This window comes from Carcharhinus amblyrhynchos, chromosome 25, assembly GCF_965287045.1.
Source record: "Carcharhinus amblyrhynchos chromosome 25, sCarAmb.v2.hapA, whole genome shotgun sequence".
Taxonomy (NCBI): domain Eukaryota; kingdom Metazoa; phylum Chordata; class Chondrichthyes; order Carcharhiniformes; family Carcharhinidae; genus Carcharhinus; species Carcharhinus amblyrhynchos.
In genome coordinates, this window is record NC_137348.1 from 21,159,381 (window position 1) to 21,181,840 (window position 22,460).

The following is a 22,460-nucleotide window of genomic DNA, read 5'->3' on the forward strand; positions in this document are numbered from 1 at the left end:
TCCAGCTTGGGTGACTGTTTGTGTGGGTTTCCTCCAGGTGCTCCAGTTTTCTCCCACATTCCAAAGATGCGTGCTTTAGGTGAATTGGCCGTGCTAAATTACCCCTTACTGTCAGAGGATTAGTAGGGTAATTAGTAGAGTAATAAGTAGGGTTACAGGAATAGGGCCTGGGTGGGATTGTGATTGGTGCAGGCGGGCCAAATGGCCTCTTTCTGCACTATAGGGATTGTATGAATTCCTTCTCTTAGAACCTTCAATATTCAGCCTCGCTCTCAATCGTATTTTCTACCTGACATCTGTCACTGGTGCATTTTTTGTTCTTTATCTTAAATGCTATCTTGTTTGACATTGAGGGAGCTCTGGATTTATTTTTTCCCATCCCTCTGTTTTTAGGGAATACACCTTGACTGTGCCTGAACTCTCTCTTCTTTGAAGATAGTCCATTGTCCAGTTACTTTTTTCTGCCAACCTTTTACTCCAATTTATTTGGCCCAGATCTATTCTTACCCCACTGAAGTTGGCTTTCTGCTAATTAATTATTCTTACTCTGATAGCTGTCTGTCCTTTTTCAGTCAATCTAAACTTTATGATACAATGCTCTCTGTCCCCGAAATGTTCTCCTACTAACACCTGATCCACTTGGCCCAGCTCATTCCCAAGAACCAAGTCTAGCAATACCTCCTTTCTCATTGGACTAATCTGTAGGGATTTTCCCAAACACATTCAAAGCACTCTTGCGCCTCTCTGCCCATTAGACAGCTACTAATTAAAGCCTGCATTAGAACTACTCTCTCATTTTTGCATCTCTCTGTAATTCCCTGACAAACTTGTTCCTCTACAACCTTTCCAACAGTGTGTGGCCTATAGACTGAACCGAAAAATGTAACTGCACCTTTTTTGTTCCTTACCTCTATCAAATAGATTCTGTCCTTGCCTCCTCTGGGACATCATGGAGGCAATTCTCCCACCTGGGAGACATAAGCGGAAGCCATGAAGTGGGCTTCCTGCTGGGTGCCACAAATTGGCACAGAGCTGATCTTCACATTTACATCTTCATTTTAATATCATCCCACCCTGAGTTCCAACTCCTTAAAACATGTGCTACAGGTTTAAAATTTGTAAAAATATCAGGGGCAATTTTGCTCCCGTGTCCACCTTGAGCACAAATGTGCTGTGGGCACAAAATCTACTGTCGCAACAGGTCCACAGCAAACACCATCTCCCTGGCCCTGCACTCAACTCTGGAACACCTAGATAACAAGGACACCGATGTCAGACTATTTATTACTACAGCTCAGCCTTCAATACTATTATTCCTACGAAACTCTTCTCCAAACTCCAAGCCTGGGCCTTGGCGCCTCCCTCTGCAACTGGATCCTGAATTTCCTAACTGACAGACCATAATCAGTAAGGATAGGCAACAACACCTCCTCCACAATCATCCTCGACACCACAAGGCTGTGTTCTCAGCCCCCTACTATACTCGTTATACACCTATGACTGAGAGGCCAGATTCCTCTTTAAATTGATCTTCAAGTTTGCTGATGACACCGCCGTAGTGGATTGGATCTAAAACAATAACAAGACAGAGTATAGGACTGAGATAGAGAATCTGATGAACTGGTGTGGCAATAATAATCTCTCCCTCACATTAACAAAATAGAGGAACAAAGAACAAAGAAAATTACAGCACAGGAACAGGCACTTTGGTGCTCCAAGCCTGTACCGACCATGCTGCCCGACATAACTAAAACCCCGTACGCTTCTGGGGACCATATCCCTCTACTCCCATCTCATTCATGTACTTGTCACGACGCCACTTAAAAGCCACTACTGCATCTGCTTCCACTACCTTCCCCGGCAATGAGTTCCAGGCACCACCACTCCATATAAAAAAATCTGCCTCGTGCATCTCCTTTAAACCTTGCCCCTCGCACCTTAAATCAATGCCCCCTAGTAATTGACTCTTCCACCCTGGAAAAAACTTCTGACTATCCACGCCTCTCATAATCTTGTAGGTTTCTATCAGGTCTCCCCGCAACCCCCATCGCTCCAGTGAGAACAAACCAAGTTTCTCCAACCTCTCCTCATAGCTAATGCCCTCCATACCAGGCCACATCCTGGTAAATCTTTCCTGTACCCTCTCCAAAGCCTTCACATCCTTCCGGTAGTGTAGCAACCAGAATTGAGCACTATATTCCAAGTGTGGCCTAATGCAAAGCTGCCACATGACTTGCCAATTTTTAAACTCAATGCCCTGGCCAACGAAGGCAAGGTTGCTATATCCCTTCTTGACTACCTTCTCCATCTCACTGCGACTTTCAGTGACCTGTGTACCTGTACACCCAGATCCCTTTGCCTATCATTACTCTTAAAGGTTACTGTATAGTTCCTATCTGTATTAGACCTTCCAAAATGCATTACCTCACATTTGTCCGGAATAAACTCCATCTGCCGTCTCTCCGCCCAAGTCTCCAAATGATCTATATCCTGCTGTATCCTTTGACGGTCCTCATCACTATCCTCAAATCCACCAACCCTTGTGTCATCCACAAACTTACTAATCAATCCAGTTACATTTTCCTCCAAATCATTTATATATATTACAAACAGCAAAGGTCCCAGTACTGATTCCTAAGGAACATCACTTGTCACAACCCTCCATTCAGAAACACACCCTTCCACTGCTACCCTGTCTTCTTTGACTAAGCCAGTTTTGTATCTACCTTGCCAGCTCACCTCTGATCCCATGCGACTTCACCTTCTGCACCAGTCTGCCATGAGGGACCTTGTCAAAGGCCTTACTGAAGTCCATGTAGACAACATTCACTGCCCTACCCTTAATCATCTTCATCACTTCCTCGAATAACTCAATCAAGTTTATGAGACACAACCTCCCCTTCACAAAACCATGTTGCCTCTCACTAATACGTCTACTTATTTCCAAGTGGGAATAAATCCCGTCTCGAAGAATCTTCTCCAATAATTTCTCTACCACTGATGTAAGGCTCACCGGCCTGTAATTACTTGGATTATTTTTGCTACCCTTCTTAAACAAAGGAACAATATTGGCTATGCTCCAATCCTCTGGGACCTCCCCTGTAGCCAGTGAGCGTGCAAAGATTTCTCTAAAGGCCCTGGCAATTTCTTCTCTTGCCTCTCTCAGTATTCTGGGATATATCCCATCAGGCCCTGGAGACTTGACTACCTTAATGTTTCTCAAGAACCCCAATACCCCCTACTTTTTGAACTCAACATGACTCAAACTATCTACACATCCTTTCCCAAACTCATCATCCACCAAGTCCTTCTCTTTGGAGAATACGGATGCAAAGTACTCATTTAATACCTTGCCCATTTCCTGTGGTTCCACACATAGATTCCTTCCATTGTCCTTGAGGGGGTCAACCTTCTCCCTGGCTACCCTCTTGCCCTTTATATATGCACAAAAAGCCTTGCGATTTTCCTTAAGCCTGCTGGCCAATGCTTTTCCATGACCCCTTCTAGCTCTCTTTACTCCTTGCTTAAGTTTCTTTCTATTTCCCTTGTATTCCACACTTGCTTCGTGTGTTCCCAGCCTCCTAGCTTTGACAAATGCTTCCTTTTTCTCTTTGACTAGGCTCACAATATCTCTTGCCATCGACTTCAGGAAGCATAAAGAAGAACATCAACAGGGACAAAGTAGAAAGGATCGAGAGCTTCAAGTTTTTAGGTGTCCAGATCACCAACAACCCGTCCTGGTCCCCTGACGCCGACACTATAGTTAAGAAAGCCCACCAACACCTCTACTTTCTCAGAAGACTAAGGAAATTTGGCATGTCAGCTACAACTCTCACCAACTTTTACAGATGCAGTATGCATTCTTTCTAGTTGGTATCACAGCTTGGTATATCTCCTGCTCTGCCCAAGACCGCAAAAACTACAAAAGTTGAATGCAGCCCAATCGCACAAACAAGTCTCCCATCCATTGACTGTGTCTACACATCCCGCTGCCTCAGCAAAGCAGCCAGCATAATTAAAGACCCCATGCACCCCCCCCACCCCCCCCCAAAGACATTTTCTCTTCCACCTTCTTTCGTCAGGAAAAAGTTACAAAAGTCTGAAGTCACGTACCAACCAACTCAAGAACAGCTTCTTCCCTGCTGCCCCATTGGACTTTTGCATGGACTTACCTTGCATTAAGTTGATCTTTCTCTACACCCTAGCTATGACTGTAACACTACATTCTGCACTCTCTCATTTCGTTCCCTATGAATAGTATGTTTTGTCTGTATAGTGCGCAAAAAACAATACTTTTCACTGTATGTTAATACGAGTGACAATAGTAAATCAAATCAAATCTCGCGATAATCGCAAAACGAGATCCTTGCCGATGAAATTCTGTTTCCCAATTTTCCCTGCCACTCACCGGTGGTGTAATGAGGCTATCGCCCATCATTTAAACACATTGTAATAAATTTAAATACTGCCAAAGGGATTCTCCACCATTTGTTTCCCCCACATAAAGAACTCCCCTTTCGCTAACAGTGATATCATGTTGGTGATTTTACAACAGGTCTCTAACACTGTCAAGCAGTCGAGGGAAACCCGCTGGGGCCACACAAGTGAGTAATTATAGCCTCCCGGGAAGTGGGGAGTGGGAAATATGCTCAGGAAATGCCCTGGCTCTTCCTCCTGGCTGTATCACCTTAGCAGTGCCACAGGGGTAGGCCCTGTGAGGAATTCCTTTTTGTGGGGGGGGGGGGGGGGGGGGGGGGGTGGCGCGGTTTCATTCATGTGCAGCGAGGGTTGCCCCAATGCTTTTGGGAGGAGGATTGTCCCAGTGCTCGTGGGGGAGGACGTGGGAGGGACAGGGTTCCCATATCTTTGGAGGGGGCGTGGGAGTGGGGGAAATGATCAGGGTACCCTTTGGTCTCTGCACAGCCAAGCTTGCCGGTTCCGTCCGGCCCCACAAATGTGATGACCATGTCCCCCTGAACACCTGGAGAGAAAACTTGCATGTGCAGCCAGATAGCTACACTCATTTTCTCACCTCAGCCAACACTTCCACCCAATGACCGCAGTCTTCCACCCCTTTTCCGGTGGGTGGGAAAGACGGCAGGTGGGCGAATCCAGTGGGTGTCTCCAAATGGCTTTTACACCATTGTGACTTCCCCTTCCATTCGTCCCTGCTCACCCTGCCAATTCCACAATGGGGTTCACAGCATGAAAGCTACTGCCATCATAACATTACATTTGAACATCATTAGGGAGCTTCCCGCCCTATTATCCCCCCACACTTTGATTTCCTCCCTGTCGGCTGGGTTTAGCACAGCTTCCGACAAAGGGAGCCCTGGTGAAGAGAACCTGCCCAGTAAGCACAGGTAAGTATGGCACCCAGAGGGGAAAGAGGGTCTGCCCAGGCAGTAGCCTGACAGTGCCTGGACTTTATCCCAGAGGGCAGTGCCAGTGGGAGGGGTCTTCCAAAGGGGAGCTCCATGGAGGAGGGTTATTCTGTCGGGTAGGAGGTTGTTAGCAGGCAGACTCGTTCAGAGCCCACCCTGCCAGCGTGATCTCCTGGGACCCACCCCCAGGATGTCTCTGACCAAATGTCAAAAAATATGGCGGGAAAAGCCGGAAGCAAAGTCGGCAAGCAGCACTTCGCTCTTCCTGTCTGAGTCGACACAAAATACGGAAAATTCCACTCGATGGTTCTTCATTTTCCCTGTCTAACTTGTTTGGCCAGCTCTCCCTTGGCTATGGTTTTATTCCTTCTGGACAAAGCAAAGTTCTAACCAATTATTTGCAGAACTAACTTTTGACTATATTATGTTACCTGGTTTGTTTTTGCTGAATCGCTTGCCACAAGAAGGCCCTCTGCTGCGACCAGTGCACAGATGAGATTTTTGTGCACTGTGGTTCGATCTGATTTTGGAACGCTGCACGACAAACATTGACTGAATGTAAAAGCAGGAAGTAACACAAACGATAGTTATAAATGCAGCAAAGGTTATTAAACCTGTCTTGTGATTGCTTGTATAATCCCTGGGCTTTCGAATGAAGTGTAAATCAATGTCAGATGACATTCTTATAAAATTCTAACAGGTTTAGCGTGGATTCAGAAAGGATGTTCCCAATGAGGTAAGTCCAGAACTAGGGGGTCATAGATTCAGGATAAAGGATAAACCTTTTAGAACTGAGGTGACGAGAAATTTCTTCACCCAGAGTGGTGAATGTGTGGAATTCACAACCACAAAATGTCTGATTTCAAGAAGGAATTAAATATAATTCTTGGAGCCACAGCGATCTAGGGATATGGGGGGGGAAGGGGGAATCAGGATATTGAATTCAATGATCAGCCATGATCAAGATGAATGATAGAGCAGGCTTGAAGGGCCGAAGGGCCTACTCCTGATTCTAATTTCTATGTTTCTATGCTTCTCTTTCAAAGTCCTTTTTACTCTGGTGGATAGACAGAAAGAATGAGAGAGAATTCTCCTTATTGTTTGATCAAACAATTGTTCTGTCAAAATTTCATCCAGTTCCCAGCAGTTGCTGAGTTGCTACAAGTTACTGGCAATGTCACTGGGAAGAATTACTAAGCTTCCCATTTCTATTACCAACACCATTTTGCCCAAAGTGTTTTGAGGACTTTCCTGGCTTCTGTTAGCAGAGTTTACTGGCCACTATGATCACAGGTTCGTAAGCCTGGTCCCATACTGCTTGGTTGATACATTAGCAAGTGTCCAATGTGGACAATAAAAAGGGTACACTTAAATAAAAATGCATGTGAATTGCTGAAACACAAATAATTTAAGGTGCATTGCATACACAAATTACAGAAAATAAGAAAACACTAACCCCACAACGGAGAACAGAATCAACGTGAGCACCAATGCGCAGAGAGATATAGTGCAGCCAATCAGTGTTAAATTCATAAGAACAGTTTCTTCATGAGTGCTTCTCTAGAAATATAAACAGTGTGTATTTTTTTGATCAGTCAAAAATATATAACAGCATAAATGATTATGATTATCACCTAAAGATGAATATTTTACTGACTCCAACAATTGGAATTAGACCTATCAGATGAATATCCCTGGCATTTACAATATATGTACGATGTTACAAGCTGAGTTCATGGGTTAGAATAGGTTACATAACAAAGCTATTAAAATGATTATAATTGTTAAACACAGCAGTTAGACTAAGATCTTTTCCTACGAATGCATCAGTATTTAATCATGAAAGCATTTTCTACAAAAACAGAATAAACGTTATTACTTTGTGACTTTACCTTCACTTCATAAAGCTGGAAAAGCAAAGCAAAATTTGTAGAGTGATTGCAAAAACAGGCAGTTGATTCAAGCTCCGATGTGACCACTCTGCAGCCATTGATAGACCAGCCTCCACCTTTTTCTGGCCTGTTAGTGTACAATCCAATAGATTGGTGATATACATTCAAATGCAGCTTCTTAAAAAAAATAACTATTTGCCTTAAGGGCATCTTTTAAAAGTTGTGCTCTCAGAATTTTGACAAGATGTGAAGCTAAAGACTTTGAGCTAATACTGTTTTAACCCTTCATTCTAAAACAACTGTAGAAATGATATTCCAAGTGTTGGTCCATTGTTAACTCACTTTTGCGTAAGCTAGGGATGTATTAATGGATTTTTGCTTATTTTTGATTTTTCCCCCTGGGGTTTCAGAGTAGGGTTTGATTAGGTTGATTGGCAAGGAACAGTGCCATGTGCAGAAATTAAGCTTACAGGGAAAAGCAGACAGTTCCTGCTTGGTTCTGAAAGAAGCAAGAGGTATTTCTCTCTCTTTCTCACTGGGCGCTGTTGTTTTGGAGATGTTGGAAGACAAGTGTTTCTCTGTCTCTCTCTCTCTCTCTCTCTTCAGGGGCGTTTAAAGGCTCTAGGACTGTTAACAAGTAAAGACACAAAAGGCGGTGCTGTTTGCTATCTGATTTTGAAGTGGAGTTTAAGTCTGAGGAATATTTCTTAAATTGGAACTAATAGGTTAGCAGTTAAAAATTGTCTCTTCATATTTAAATGTTTGGACTGGTAAAAGTTAAGCGAAACTGCATTGTTAAATAAAGTATGTTTTGATAAAAATTTCCGAATGTGTCAATAGAGTCGCACCTGGAGTGAAACACCTTATTCTCACACTAATGCCAAAAATCGATAAACTGTTGGGGGTCTGGTCGGGCATCACAACTTACTTTTGGGTTTCTGCTCAGATACCCTAACAATTGGCTGTAAAGTGCATTGAAGAGCTCCATGGCCATGAAAAAGGGCATCAAAAATTAAAGCCTTTTTTTCTGACCTCATGGTAAACTTCCAAAGAAGGATTTTCATAGAATATATTAAAGATCTTTTAGACACTGACAGGTATATTTCCAGTAGTTGAAGCAGAAATTGGTAATGGCCTACATTCACATATAACTCCTACTGCCCAGGTTGTCTCAGGCTGGTCCTTAGGCCTCATTTACGTGTTTGAAGTATAAACTGCTGGTGCCTGCTGTGACTGCTCAGGCTATTCATATGTTTTATTGTGATGAATTTTACTTCGCCAGGGCAGCACAGCGGCAAAACGCCAGGGACCCAGGTTCGATTCCTGGCTTGGGTCACTGTCCGTGCAGAGTCTGCACGTTCTCCATGTGTTTCCTCCAGATGCTTCAGTTTCCTCCCACAGTCCAAAAAGACTTGCTGGTTAGCTGCATTGGCCATGCTAAATTCTCCTTCAGTGTACTAGAACAGGCGCAAGAGTGTGGCGACTTGGGGATTTTCACGGTAACTTCATTGCAGTGATATTATAAGCCCACTTGAAACACTAATAAATAAATTTTAAGCAATGCTGAGGCAGGTCCCTGCAGGGGATAGTGGGAGGCAATAGGGAAAGATGTCAACTGCAAGAAATAGAGGGAGCACATCTGTGCCCCCTGCCTGACACTTCTTACAAATATAAATACACACGTTAGTTACTGTTGGAAATATCCTGAGGGGAGCAGAGTGGTCACCTGCATTACTCAATCTCAGTGGTAACCAGGGCTCAAAACTGGAATAAAGATCCATATTTACATGTGTAGAAGGTCTCAGTCCAATTTTAAAGGGAGATGTCTGCAATGTCATCTTTACCAAGCTGACATCTGTAATGCAGCTGCAAATCAGGCCTGGATTGATTGTAACGCCCAAAAGTTCAAGTTTTCACCTGTTTCCTGTCTTTTTAAAAATTCTAACTGCTTGTAATATGTTCCTTAACTTCAATTTTGTTCATATTATGAAAACATTGTTTTTTTTATTCTGTGCTGATGAAGTTGGAATACTCACCTCAAACTAAAATTCCAGAAGGCACAGATTGGATCTGCAGCAAGAGAAGGAACAATCTAAAAGAGGAAAAAAACCTAGCTGAATATTGGATCATTCAACAAATGTAACTCTGAGGTACTGGAGATCATAATAACTTACAATTTATTACTGTTACTCCTGCTGTAAACAGCACACTTGTGTTCTCTTCATTTACAGAACAAGTAAAATGCTGCCTAAACCTATGATTGCACCTCAAATTGTCTTTGAAACATTTCAAATGCCCTATATTCCAATCTCTCCCTTCTGCCATTCTTCCCTGCAATCTCACTGAATTGAAATAAAGATCTAGGGCGGAATTCTCGCCAAAAAATTCTAAATGTCAAATTCACGTGAAAATTGGGAGTAAATCGCACTGGTTTTTTCAGCGTGATTCTCGAAACAGATCTCCCACGTTCTGTGCACTGCAGAAGCCACTGCTATGATTATCATTAAAAGCCAGGGGGCAGGGCTTATTCCCGTGGAAGAGGCTGAAATTGACATGATGAATGGGACCCTGCGAATTGGCCGATGCAGGAATCTCCCAGCTCGCTGCGTAGAAAATAATACAATGGGATGGGATTATCGCCTCCCCCAATGATCCTTATGCAGAGTGGCAGTGGGACACCCCACCCCTACCAATTGCCCCATCAGGCCCAGCCCCCCCATAGGCCCCGTTCCGTCGCCCAGTGGGCAGTTCCAAGGTGCTCCCTGGACATAGGCACTTTGCCCCTTGGGCAGTACTGGGGGCCCAGGCTGTGATCAGCTGGCTATGCCTAGTGGGCACCCCCGCACCCCCCACCCCCGGCTGCCCAACCCTTTGGGGGCCCTGATTGCCCCCCCATTCACTCCAGCAGGAATGGGCCACTAGCCGACCACTTAAAAGCCTGCTGGTCTGAAATATTCCGAGCCGGGTGGGAGAGGCTAGCGGGCCCGGAGATTTCAGTCATGGACCAGCTAATCACATTTAAATAATATTTAAATGAGCCCCTGAATGTGTAATACAACTCAGAGCCTATTTCAGCGTGCAGCTGACAGGAAAACCAATCACCGGAAATCTGGCATTGGGAGAGGTGCTCAGGGCTGAGTGCTGTAATCCTGCCCAGCTGAAATTTCCCAGCCCGCTGCGCTTTGTTTTAGCGCAGCTGGATGGGAGAACCTCCCCCCTGGAATATTTTTAAGGCATAGATTCTTGCTAAGCAAGGGGATGAAATGTTATCAGGGCCAGGTGGCAATGTGGAATTGAGATTACAATCAGATTATTCATGGTCTTACTGAATGGCTGAGCAGGCTCAAGGGGCTAAGTGGTCTACTCTTGCCTTTTATTTATACATTTGTATGATTGATGGAAGGAAGCTTGAATGCAGCATCGACACAGACATGGGCTTACTGGGCCGAATGGCCTGTTCCAGTGCTGTGACAGGGTACAGGAGCAAGCACAAAAAAACTCATTCCAAATCACTTTCTCATCTTCTAATTCCAAGCTCAGTGATGTTCTACAATGTGGATCTTGGTCTTTAACCAGCAAAATAAAAACAACCAACTTGTACCTGAATTTTGAAAATTATGTAGCATAAAAGAAAATAAGAGAAGACTATGTGGCTCCTTGAGCTTGCTTTACCATTCAATCATGGCTGATCTTCTGCCTCAACTCCACTTTCTTGACCATTTCCCATATGACTTGATTCCCTGGGAGACCTAATATCTGTCGACCTCAGCCTTAAATATGCTCAACAATACACCATCCACAGCCCACTGGGGTAAAAAATTCTAAAAGTTCACAACCATTTGAGTGAAGATGTTTCTCCTCAGTCCTAAAAGATCAGCTCCTTACCCTGAGACTATGCCCCTGTGTTCTAAAGTCCTCAGTCAGGAGAAACAATGTCTACTTGAAAAACTCCTTCAGAATCTTGCATGTTTCAATGAGATCACTCTCATTCTTCTAAACTCAAGGGAGGATAGGGGTCCAGTTTACCCAGCTTCCTATCATAGGATAACATCCTCATTCCAGGAACCAATCTAGTGAACATTCCCTCTGCCATCTCCAATGAATCATAGAACTGTACAATGCAGAAGGAGGCCATTGGCCCATGCAATGGAGCATCCCACCCAGACCCTATCCCTGTGATCCACATGCTTACCCCACTAATCCCCTAGGCCTACACATCTTGGAACACTAAGGGCAATTTAGCATGGTCAATCCACCTAACCTGCACATCTTTGGATGACAGTTGTGATTTTCTTTAGTATCATGTTTTTAAAAAAAGTTATTTATGTGAACAATTGCAAAGGCAGAACAAAAAATAAGGGGTAACCTCATTTTAATATCTTATCCCAAGGATGGAACTTCTGACAATACATTTCTTCAATGCCACCCCGGAGTTTCTGGAATATGAATTAAAATCCAGGCATGTGATGTCAACCCCAAACTTTCTAAGTCAGGGCAACAGGATCGCTAGCTGAACTAAGCTGAGAGCACAGGATTAAGTTGTCAGTTAAATATATATACATATTACTCAACATACTTAGTTGGTTTAAATAAAATGATGAGCAGTAAAATACAAGCCCCTACCTCTACTCTGTGTTGCAGTCTGTATTGTACAGGTGTGCTGACTGGATGATCCCCTTGAAACACAGTTGATGAAATAATTGCTGATGCAACCTGCATACCTACATGTCTGTGGACAGCATGGAAAACATAAACATTGACATGAGCTTTGAAGGTTAAAGTATCTCAATTATTCATCAAAATCATTTTTCAATACCATATGCACTGAAAAACATTAAAGAGTTGATATAACTACTATAAAAACAGAAAATGCTGGAAAATCTCAGCACCTGTGGGGAGAGAATAGAGCCAACATATTGAATCCGGATGACCCTTCGTCAGAACTAAAAGCAAAGAAAATCAGAAAAGATTTATACTATGAGGATTGGGAGTAGGGAGGGGGGCTGATGTAATAGGACAAAGGGAATTCACCTGTTTCAGCGATCCCCAATGCAAACTGGAAGAACAGCACCTCATCTTCCGATTGGGCACTTTACAGCCTTCCAGACTGAACATTGATTCGATAAGCATGAACTATCCCCTCCACCATTACCCATTTCCCCATTTCCATTTATTTTATATTATTTCATTCTGTTTCTCCTTTTCATCTCATTCAACCATTTTTATCATCCTTCCTTCTTCAATTCCATTTTTCCATTTCTCCATTCCCATTCTTCTGCACCCCCTCTCCCCACCACACACACACACACACACACACACACACACACACACACACACACACACACGTGCACACACACACACACACACACACACACACACACACACACACACACGTGCGCGCACACACACAGGAATGAGGAATCATAAAAGCGGGATAAGGTTATATGGGACATCATGAGGGATGGCACATTGTGACTCAGAGGTTGTCCAAACCTGGATGGATGGGGAGTCACACAAACAGGTAAGGTTAATCCATCGGGTAAGTAAAAGGACATGGATGGATCCAGCAGTCCTCACTAACTCCTCCCCCACCCACCCTCATCCTGCCCTTTTAGCTGCTGGATTAAATGTAAAATTGACATTAAAATCTAAAACAGCATTCTAATAATACTTAAATGGCCGGTCTACCTCCTGGAAGCAGGTTATTTATCCAGTCCTCGTCTCTCTGCAGTAAAACTGAGGTTTAAGGCAGTTTGGGTTTGGGACTTTTAACATCCCGCCCAATCAAAACTCACCCGTTTTTGGGCATCAAATTGTCCTCAGCACGCGCAATCTTACCGGCTTGCCGCATTGGTCCATCAGCGTCGCGAGCCGGGAAGGTGGCATGCGGGTAAAAAACCTTCTAGCCCTGTTTTGCCAGCAAGAATGGCTTCACACACACAAAGGATGCAAGGCCTATTAATATAAAACTATTCTAAATTAAAGGCATTTACCTTGGTCTGCAGGGCTTCTTCCCACTTCCTGGAACTTCCCCTCCCTGCCAAAGTAACGCCACGCCTGCAATAATCACTACAGCTCTGCAGTAGCAGGCACCATGGCTATGCCAAGGGGATTGAAAGCCATTGCTGGTCGAAGGCATGGCCAGGCAGTGCCCACTGGGAAGTGGCACCTTGGCACTGCCCACCTAGTATGCTGACAGGGCCCAGTTGGGCACAAGTATACAAGGGGCAGTGCCAAAGTTGTGTCGGATGAGTGGAGGTAGGGCCTCAGTGGGTGGGATACACAATGACGGGGGTTTGGCTTATGAAGGGGGAAACTTTGCATGGGGGGGGGTGATTGGACAAGGGGGGACCTCTGAAAATTAACAGGTGTGGTGCAAGGGGGTCTATACACAGGAGGGAAGTACATGGGTGGTGGGGGGGTGGAAATGGGAGGTGGTCTCCTCATGCACTAGGAGGCTGAAGCACCTTGCACAATGGTGCCCAAACTCTGCAACCAGCTTCCCTGGCTCCACTTAGGCTCCACTCCCCATTACCAGTGCAAATTTTCCAGCTATCAGTGAAGCTGACAGAGCGTCGGAAGATTGAAGTGCCAAACCCTTCCAAAAGCCTGGTGTGGAACACTCCTGTTTTCAAGCTTTAATGCCATTTTTAGAAAGATCGTCCCCATTGTTATCTGTCACCATCACAGCAAACTAATTTATACAGTCTGTATCTCAAATTATATTGGAATATTCACTGCCAAACTTTTAATCAAAAATGATGAGAGGATAATGATACAGGAATATCTAAATATGACCAGAACATCAATTCTGTTCTGTGTTTTTGGTGATGTTTTCAATACGTGACAGGGGGTGAGTGAGAAAGCTGAATATAGATATGTAAAATAAAATTTCACTCACCTAAATCCTTCATCAAACACTGTTTCTGACAAATGATCAGTGCCCAATGTCCCATTTCCGAGCAAACTGTTAAGAGTGCCATACCAGGCGTTCACAAATATAGCTGTTGTTAAACCTGTATGTATTATTAGTATGAAAGAGAACAATAAGTTTTCATTCACACTGTTTGAAAATCCTCATTTGATCTACCACTTTATGTACAATTTGCTTATATTTTACTATGTACTTTTCCTTATTCTTTTGTCATATCATTTTCTGCTTGGATGTGAGTGTTTGGTAACTGTCGAGATCACTAGGGAGTTGCAACCGACAAGTTCGCAATGTCATAGAAACAGAGGCAGGAGTAGGCCATTCGTCCCTTTGAGCCTGCTCCGCCTTTCATTTTGATCATGGGTCATCTTCAAATTCAATATCCCCCCTCACTCCACACCCTCAATATCCCTTGACCCTTAATATCCTGATTTCCCCCCCATCCCCCATCCTCAATATCCCTTGACCCCTTTAATCCTAAGAGCTATATCTAATTTCTCCTTGAAATCAGGCAATGTTTTGGCCTCAACTACTTTTTGTGGTAGTGAATTCTACACATTCACCATTTTTGGGTGGTGAATTCTCACCTAAAAGGTTTATCCCTATCCTCAAACTATGATCCCCTTGTTCTGGACTCCCCACCAATGCATATCAAGCAGAAAGGCCTCCAGTTACATTGAAACTGTATTCAGCACGAGGCTGAATCTACCCTGTATAATCCTACTAGAATGTTATAAGTTTCTGTGAGATCCCCTCTCACTCCTCTAAACTCCAATTAATACAATCCTAACTTATTTCAGTCTCTCCTCATATGATAGACCTGCCATCCCAACTATCAGTCTGGTAAACCCTCGCCACACCCCTTCTATAGCAAGGACATTTTTCCTCAGATAAGGACACCAAATGTGCACACAATAGTCCAGGTTTGGCCTCACCAACACCCTATACAATTGCAGTAAAACATCTCTATTCCGATACACAAATCCTCTTGTTATGAAGGCCAACATGCCATTTGCCTTCTTTACTGCCTCATGCTGAATACAGTTTCAATGTAACTGGGGGCCTTCCTGCTTGATACACCTTAATTCTACAATGTATTCAACAACCGAGCCTGTTTTGTTCAAATAAAGCCTGGGAGAAACGCTGATATCCAACAAGATGAAAACAGGGTATCTCGGTGAGGGCAGGTCTGAGGGAAACCAGTGTCAGAGACCAACAGGTAAACAAAGGGAGTCAGTGGGTGATACAGAGAGCAAACTTGAAAACAGAGAATGAAGACCAAAACATAAAAGCAACACCAGAGAGATAAGGCAGGATTCCATCACACCCACCCACCCCCCCACCCCGCATGTTTTCCAATGGCAGAGGCAATCTGTTATTGGCCATCTTCCCTTTGGCTGAAGGATTGAGAACCAGACGACTTTGATTTAAGCAGATTGGCAAAAGGACCAACATTGACATAAAGAACAGTTGCTTTACTCAGCAAATGGTTTGGATAGGAATGCACTAGCTGAGAGTGTAGTGGAAACAGATACATTTGAAACCTGAAAAGGAAAGCATTGTGGAGTTATGGAGAAAAACTGGGGGAGTGGAACTAGCTGAATTACTCTTGCAAGCTCATTCTTTGAAATAAATATTGAAGGTTAAGTTGTGACAACGTCAGAGGTGTACAAAATTATCACATATAGGAATCTGCTCTTGTGGCTGAAGAACTATAACATATGCGCTCAAAGTGTTTCACAAAAAAGCAGGACAGCCTAATTAATGGCTAAAAGTTTAGGGCACTATCAAAGTTGGAAAGGGGAAAACAGAAGATAAATCAGGAAAATGTTATTAGTTAATGCAAAGCTTGGGTTTAAAGGCTTCCAGATTGCAGGAGGGTTAGAAAATGAGGAAGCCAGGAGATTTGACACTTTTGAGGAATTAGGAAGGGATAACTCCAATTATGTGATGAATCATTATTCAATGTAAAAGAAATGTTAAAGAAGATTAGATTATAATGAGATTCAGAGAAAGATCAGAGAAGCATTGATCATTGTAATTTTTGATGAACCAATTGCTAAACCAAAATAAACATATCATAGAATCATAGAACCCTACAGTGCAGAAAGAAGCCCTTCGGCCCATTGAGTCTGCACTAAACACCAATCCCACCCAGGCCCTACCCCCATATCCCTACATATTATACCCACTAATCCCTCTAACCTACGCATCCCAGGATACTAAGGGGGAATTTCTTAGCATTGCCAATCAACCTAACCCGCACATCTTTGGACTGTGGGAGGAAACCGGAGTACCCAGAGGAAACCCACGCAGACATGAGGAGATTGTGCAAACATATCTGACAGAATGTTGAAGTACAAATAACAGCAAGGCCAACAATGTTCACCATTATTAAAGCACAAATCAGACTGCAATTTGCAGTGACCACACATACACAGTTAAATATGGAAATCAGGAAGTTGGTGTTTGAGATGCCTTGCTCCTCCAAAAAGCTATGAGAGAAAGATATCTCACTGGGTGATTCACCATTAAAATGCACAGGGCAATGGAAAATTGCCGTACTTGCCACACTACCTCACTAGAAAAAAGTTAGGGCCTGTCCATCCTAGGGTAAGTAAAATTCTGGCAAAGTGCAAAGACTTAATTACAGCCAAACAACCTCTCTGGCACTGCAAATTAACTTTAACAAGCATGGAGTTCTCATTCTTGCAAATTTAATTAGTCTTGGTGATTTAATATTTGTTCTTACATTTACCTTTTTCTTTTGGTCTCATCTCTCTTCATCTAATATTTCTTTCTCTTACTATTTCATTTTCTGTACTTGATGTGATGTCACTATTCCTGGTTCAGGTTCATTGCTGTTTATCAGTGATCCCGTACGCTGACTGATTAAACAGATACGCAGTCGCTTTCCCTGTTCAGTCAGGTCCCAAATCCCCTGTCAAGGTTTGTTAATTTGCTACAATTTCCAGTGAAAAATCTCAGGAAACATCCATGGCAAATGCAATGTAATGCCTAGTGATATCCCTTTGCCACTGAGGAAAATCTGGTCCATGAATTCAGTCTAAGGTCTTAGTGAGATTCCATAATGTTGTAAAATTCGATCTAACCATTCAACAATTTCAAGATTCAACCTAATTATTAAACAATTTCAAGATTTGACCAAATTGTATGACAATCAACCAAAGTTGTTCTACTCTTAATCTAAAGTCCAAACTTATTTAACACTTGTAGGATACCATTAAACATTGAAGTTTGCATAACTGGGGGCAAACTGCTCAAGAGAAATATGAAAATTTAACTAACACCAACCATTATTCTGCACATTAAACGGGACAACACACATAATGAGCAATACTTCCCTCTTTGTTGGAGTTTTTCAATTGCTTCTCTAGGGAGTCCAATTTGATCAGTTGATTCGTTATTCGTATCATTCATATAGACGTTAATGCCATTTGTAGAACTGCTGAGTACCTTTTGTCTGATTTCAAGTTCTGCAAAGAATAGTGGAAATGATAAGTACAATGTTTTGATTCAACTAAAACCTTTTTGTGAAACTGCTGAACTAAGTACCGGGTTTTGATATAGAATTTCACAACCAGTTGCAGGTGCCAGACCCTGTTCTGACTGCTGTCAGGCTGTCGTGCTACAGACAATAGGGATAGTTTTAAATCTATGAGATGATATAAAAATGGGAAGGACAAGTTCAAAAATCCACTATGCCATGTCAATCAATGGAAGGGAAAAAAAACAAATGGGATTTTTATTGGACACCCAATCTATTACTGAAAGAGTTAAAATTATCCTGATGTACATACAGCAAACTAGAAATCCAGCTTTATTGTTCCCATAGAATCCTTAGTGCAAAAGGAGGCCATTCAGCCCATCAAGTCTGCACCAACCCTATGAAATGGCATCTTGCCTAGACCCCCCTATCCCCGCAACTCCACACATTAAACGTGGCCGATCCACCTAACCTGCACTTCCTTGACTGTGGGAAGAAAGCAGAGCACTTGGTGGAAACCCATGCAGACACAGGGAGAATGTGCAAACTCCACATAGACAGTCACCCAAGGCCAGAATTGAACCCAGGTCCCTGGCACTGTGAGGCAGCAGTGTTAACCACTGTGCCAGAATACTGCCCGTTTTGTTCTTCTGCTCTTTTTTTCAATCTTTAATTGGATTCCTTTCAAATTTATTTTCTCTTTATAAATATTTATGTACATCAAGGTGAAAGATATAAATAAAAGCAAAATACTGTGGACACTGGGATCTGAAACAAAAACAGAAAATGCTGGAAAATCTCAAGAGGTCTGTCAGCATCTGTGCAGCGAAAATAGAATCAACATTTTGAGCCTGGACGACCCTTTGTCAGAGCTAAAAGCTGCAATTAGCTCAGACGAAGGGTCTCCCAGATTCAAATCGTTGACTCTATTCTCTCTCCACAGATGCTGTCAGACCTGCTGAGATTATGCAGCATTTTCTGTTTTTGTGTGATAGATATGAGAATTTGGGAAAACTGTTTTTTAGACAGCCTGGGCCAGGTTCAAGTGTTATTATTATAATGTAAGGATTGATAACATGCTGTGAGGGTCAGCAAACCAGCAGACCTGGTAGACAATATAACCAGTGGTAAACTGGTGTGGTGGTCAGCTGACCAGCTGATCCAATACAAAGAAAAAGCAAATGGGGATTGTGGGGAGCATTTACGGCCCAGGGTGTGGCCAGGTGGTGGTGTAATGAAGTTTCTTTATTAAGTCTTTTCTTTGATTTACTTTTCAAAATTAGTTCTTTTATTGCATGCAACTGGAGTTTCCTTACTGCTGGATAAATACCAGGCACTGTTAAATGCAAAATAAATCTCTTGACAGTGGACCTCAGCCCCAGCAGTGCAAAATGTACACATTTCAAGCACATTTCTGAGGAATTACAGCACCAGCTGTCTTCTCCTCAGCCACATGCCCCTCCATACAGCAGATAGGATGGATACCAAATACTCCAGTGGTGACAACCTCGCCAGTCATGTAAGCAAAGGAGTCCAGCTGGAATGTGGTCCACTCTCTTGACATGTTGGAGATCCAGCCCCTCAGGGAACTCAAGCTCTCACATCAGGCCACAGCAGCCTCCTGGAGCAAGGCCTCCTTCCCAGTGATGTGGGCTGCACACATTGTTAATGGTCGATAAGGTACTTGTAACTGATAGGCAAACCATTAAGACCTGACCCTCAAATGGTGCCACAGTTTGGCTGACAGTCAGGTGAAAAGATTCTGTCCTATATTTAAATAATGCTAACAAATTTATCTTGTATTCTCTCCATGGTCTCGACAGCTTTCTGAAAGTAGATGCTCAAAACTGTGGCCTAAACAATGATTTGTATGAGTTTACCATTATATCTTTGCTTTTGTACATTATGACCCTTTTTAATCAAATTTAGGATGCTATGTTTATTTTTGCAAGTTTATAATTTTCCCTGTTCTACAATGTCCAAATCAAGCAGCTTGATAAAGATGACCAGAGTTTGTAAAGTGACAGCTGCATATTTCCCAGTTGTGGAAGGGATTCATTTTATGGTCATTATGTCTTTTTTTTCCTAAAGAATGACCAATGTTTAAATATTTGCTCCAGGTTCCTTGACATTATACTTACGGATGTTTTTGCTCCTAATGATGATATTTTCTTGGTCCAAAGTAAGCAGCTTGTTCAGATTTTGCACCATTCTGTCAACACCATAAACTACGGCCATTGGACCCTGAACAATCTAACAGCAAAGATGATCAATAAATTGTAAGGACCTTATACAACAGCTCAAGAACTTTAAAAAAAATCACTTCCCTCTTTTGTAAATTATTTTCCCACTGCTATCAGGCTTCCTATCAATCCTCTGGTAAGGAGGCAAATAGAAAAACTCCTTTTCAAACTTTGCCAATGCACCCCTTAAATCACATGAATGAGTGGCTCACAGCAGCTCAGCTGCAGTATGTCTTCCTGTTAGCAGCTCTGAGACAACCAGCTTAGCCACAGAGAAAGGTATAGGTGGAAATTTGATTAATTTGCTGGTTAACGCACAGACAGACTGAAGTGAATACAGCAAGCTGTATTTTTAATTGTAACGCATTGTGGTGTATGCGACTCTGTGAATAATAGATGAGAAATTTCTCTCGGTTTTTACCTGTCTACCTTTTTACTCGAGTATAGATTGAATAATTAGCACAACTGAAACAAATTAATTAGTAGTCCATAATAATTAAAATAGCCATCGCCTTGTGTAGTTAACTTCAGCAGATATACTGGATGCACATTGCTCATTTGAAATAATAATTAACCTATCTGCTCTAACTGTTATAGATTTTATTTATATTTATTCAAAGTTGAAATAAATGACATTGATTAACAATTGTTTGTACCTGTTATCTAACACACTAAATTTTGTTTCCCTGTGTAATTTATCAGTCATTCGTTTTAAATACAAACAATGCTCTTTGAAACTATTGGAAACTGAGGACTTCTTTATAGGCCCACATAATGAGAATGAAATCACAAGTAACAAATCCAAAAATTTTTTTTTTAATATTTCAGATTTTATTCTATAGGCACAATTAGTATTTGGATTAGTACATTATCATCATCGGTGCTGCTCAATAAACTAAGAGACGATGCCACATAAATGTCATATATGACATTTTTTTCACACCTCTAAGGTGTGTGTGTATCCTCAACCTGATACTAACTAAAACCATCAACCCCACTCGATAGAAGTAACTCTTAAATAACAAATAAAAGTTTTTCCCATTAGCCACCAAAAGATTTTCAATAATTTTGGACCAATTTTAATAGGTGGTCAGTTTTCACCAGGGCCTGACTTTTGAGGATGGTGGGGACTCGACCCTTGCCATCCGCAGAGTGGGTGGGAAACACATCCTGTTGACACGATAGTCATGCTCACAGTTTACACTCTAATGGGCACTGATTGGCAGCAGACGAGATTTGGATGGAGATCCCACCTTGGAGAGCTGTTAGCCAATCGGGTTGGTTGACATCTCTGCAGCCCACCCAGGAGCAGCACTGCATTGGCCAGAATAAACACTGCAGCAACAGGTCTAGGACTAAGTGAGACAAAGAGGCCAGATAGGAAACAGGGGTCCAGGGGAAGGAGGATAGGGACTCCTGTTGAGGTCGCTAGGGGGTTGGCTGGGTTATTAGTGTATAGGCCAAGGTGGGGAAAGGGGTCTAGAGATGCCTGGTCCTTGAGGGAAGTGAGAGTTTCAGATTGAGGCGCACACCCGACCTTCCCATCTGAGATCTAGGATTTAAATGTCTTCTATTTCCCACCCTGATCTATCTTAAAATCAGGAGCTGTCTATCCTAAAAATTGAGTCTGGGCACAAAATGGTCTGAAAGTGGCCATTATATGGTCACTTCAGGGCCTTAATTGGGATAAGGACATGCTTTCCATTTGAGGCCCTTCCACCCCACTGTAAAATCACAACCAGGTCAAGGTGAGCAGGGTGCCAGAGGGAATCCTTCCAATGCAAGTTCACTCTCTCCTCCTATCCACTTCAAAACCTGCTGCGGGTTGAACACCAATGACTGATCTCCTGGTCAAGAAATGTGTATGACCCAGAGGGCACCTGTATGCAGGTAAATCCATGGAATTAGCTACCTGGGTGCTCAGTGGTGATGGGGTGAATCTGTGGCAGGGGAGGTTTAATATTTCTGTGTAGAGCCTACAAGAGTACCCCTCCACTTCCTGTCTCTACAAGGATATGATTTGAAAAATTTGTGACTTTCCTTTATGAGTTTCTTCTGGCCCTAGCCAAGCCCTAATGCAGCAATAGCCTAGTAGAAAACTGGCTGCTGTTTCCCGCTATGTAAATAAGATTAAAATTGGGCAGCACAATGGCACAGTACTGTTGCCTCACAGCTTCAGGGACCGGAGTTCAATTCCTGGCTTGGGTCACTGTCCGTGTGGAGTTTGCACATTCTCCCCATGTCTGCATGGGTTTCCTGCAGGTGCTCCGGTTTCCTCCCACAATCCAAAGGTGTGTGGGTTAGGTTGATTGGCCATGTTAAATTGCCCCTTAGTGTACTGGGACATGTAGATTTGAGGGATTTGCAGGGTAAAAAGGTGGGGTTATGGGGATAGGCCCTGGGTGGGATTTGTGGGGTTGGTGCAGACTGGATGGGCCAAATGGCCTCCTTCTGCATTGTAGGTGTTCTATGATCATTCCCCTAATTTTGGTTTAAACCTGA

General features: G+C 42.9%; 1 protein-coding gene across 1 annotated transcript in view; it reads right to left on the minus strand.

Moving 5' to 3' along the window:
* The window catches only part of LOC145358112 (adhesion G protein-coupled receptor D2-like), a 195,434-nt gene that overhangs the window by 121,401 nt on the left and 51,573 nt on the right, over positions 1 to 22,460 (minus strand). Inside the window, exons 6-13 of the mRNA XM_080211784.1 lie at positions 19,857 to 19,968; positions 17,555 to 17,704; positions 14,178 to 14,292; positions 11,900 to 12,005; positions 9,313 to 9,368; positions 7,277 to 7,403; positions 6,841 to 6,944; positions 5,816 to 5,918 (exon numbers count right to left, since the gene is read on the minus strand). Coding sequence (XP_080067910.1) covers positions 5,816 to 5,918; positions 6,841 to 6,944; positions 7,277 to 7,403; positions 9,313 to 9,368; positions 11,900 to 12,005; positions 14,178 to 14,292; positions 17,555 to 17,704; positions 19,857 to 19,968 — 873 coding nt within the window. The remainder of the gene's footprint in view (positions 1 to 5,815; positions 5,919 to 6,840; positions 6,945 to 7,276; positions 7,404 to 9,312; positions 9,369 to 11,899; positions 12,006 to 14,177; positions 14,293 to 17,554; positions 17,705 to 19,856; positions 19,969 to 22,460) is intronic.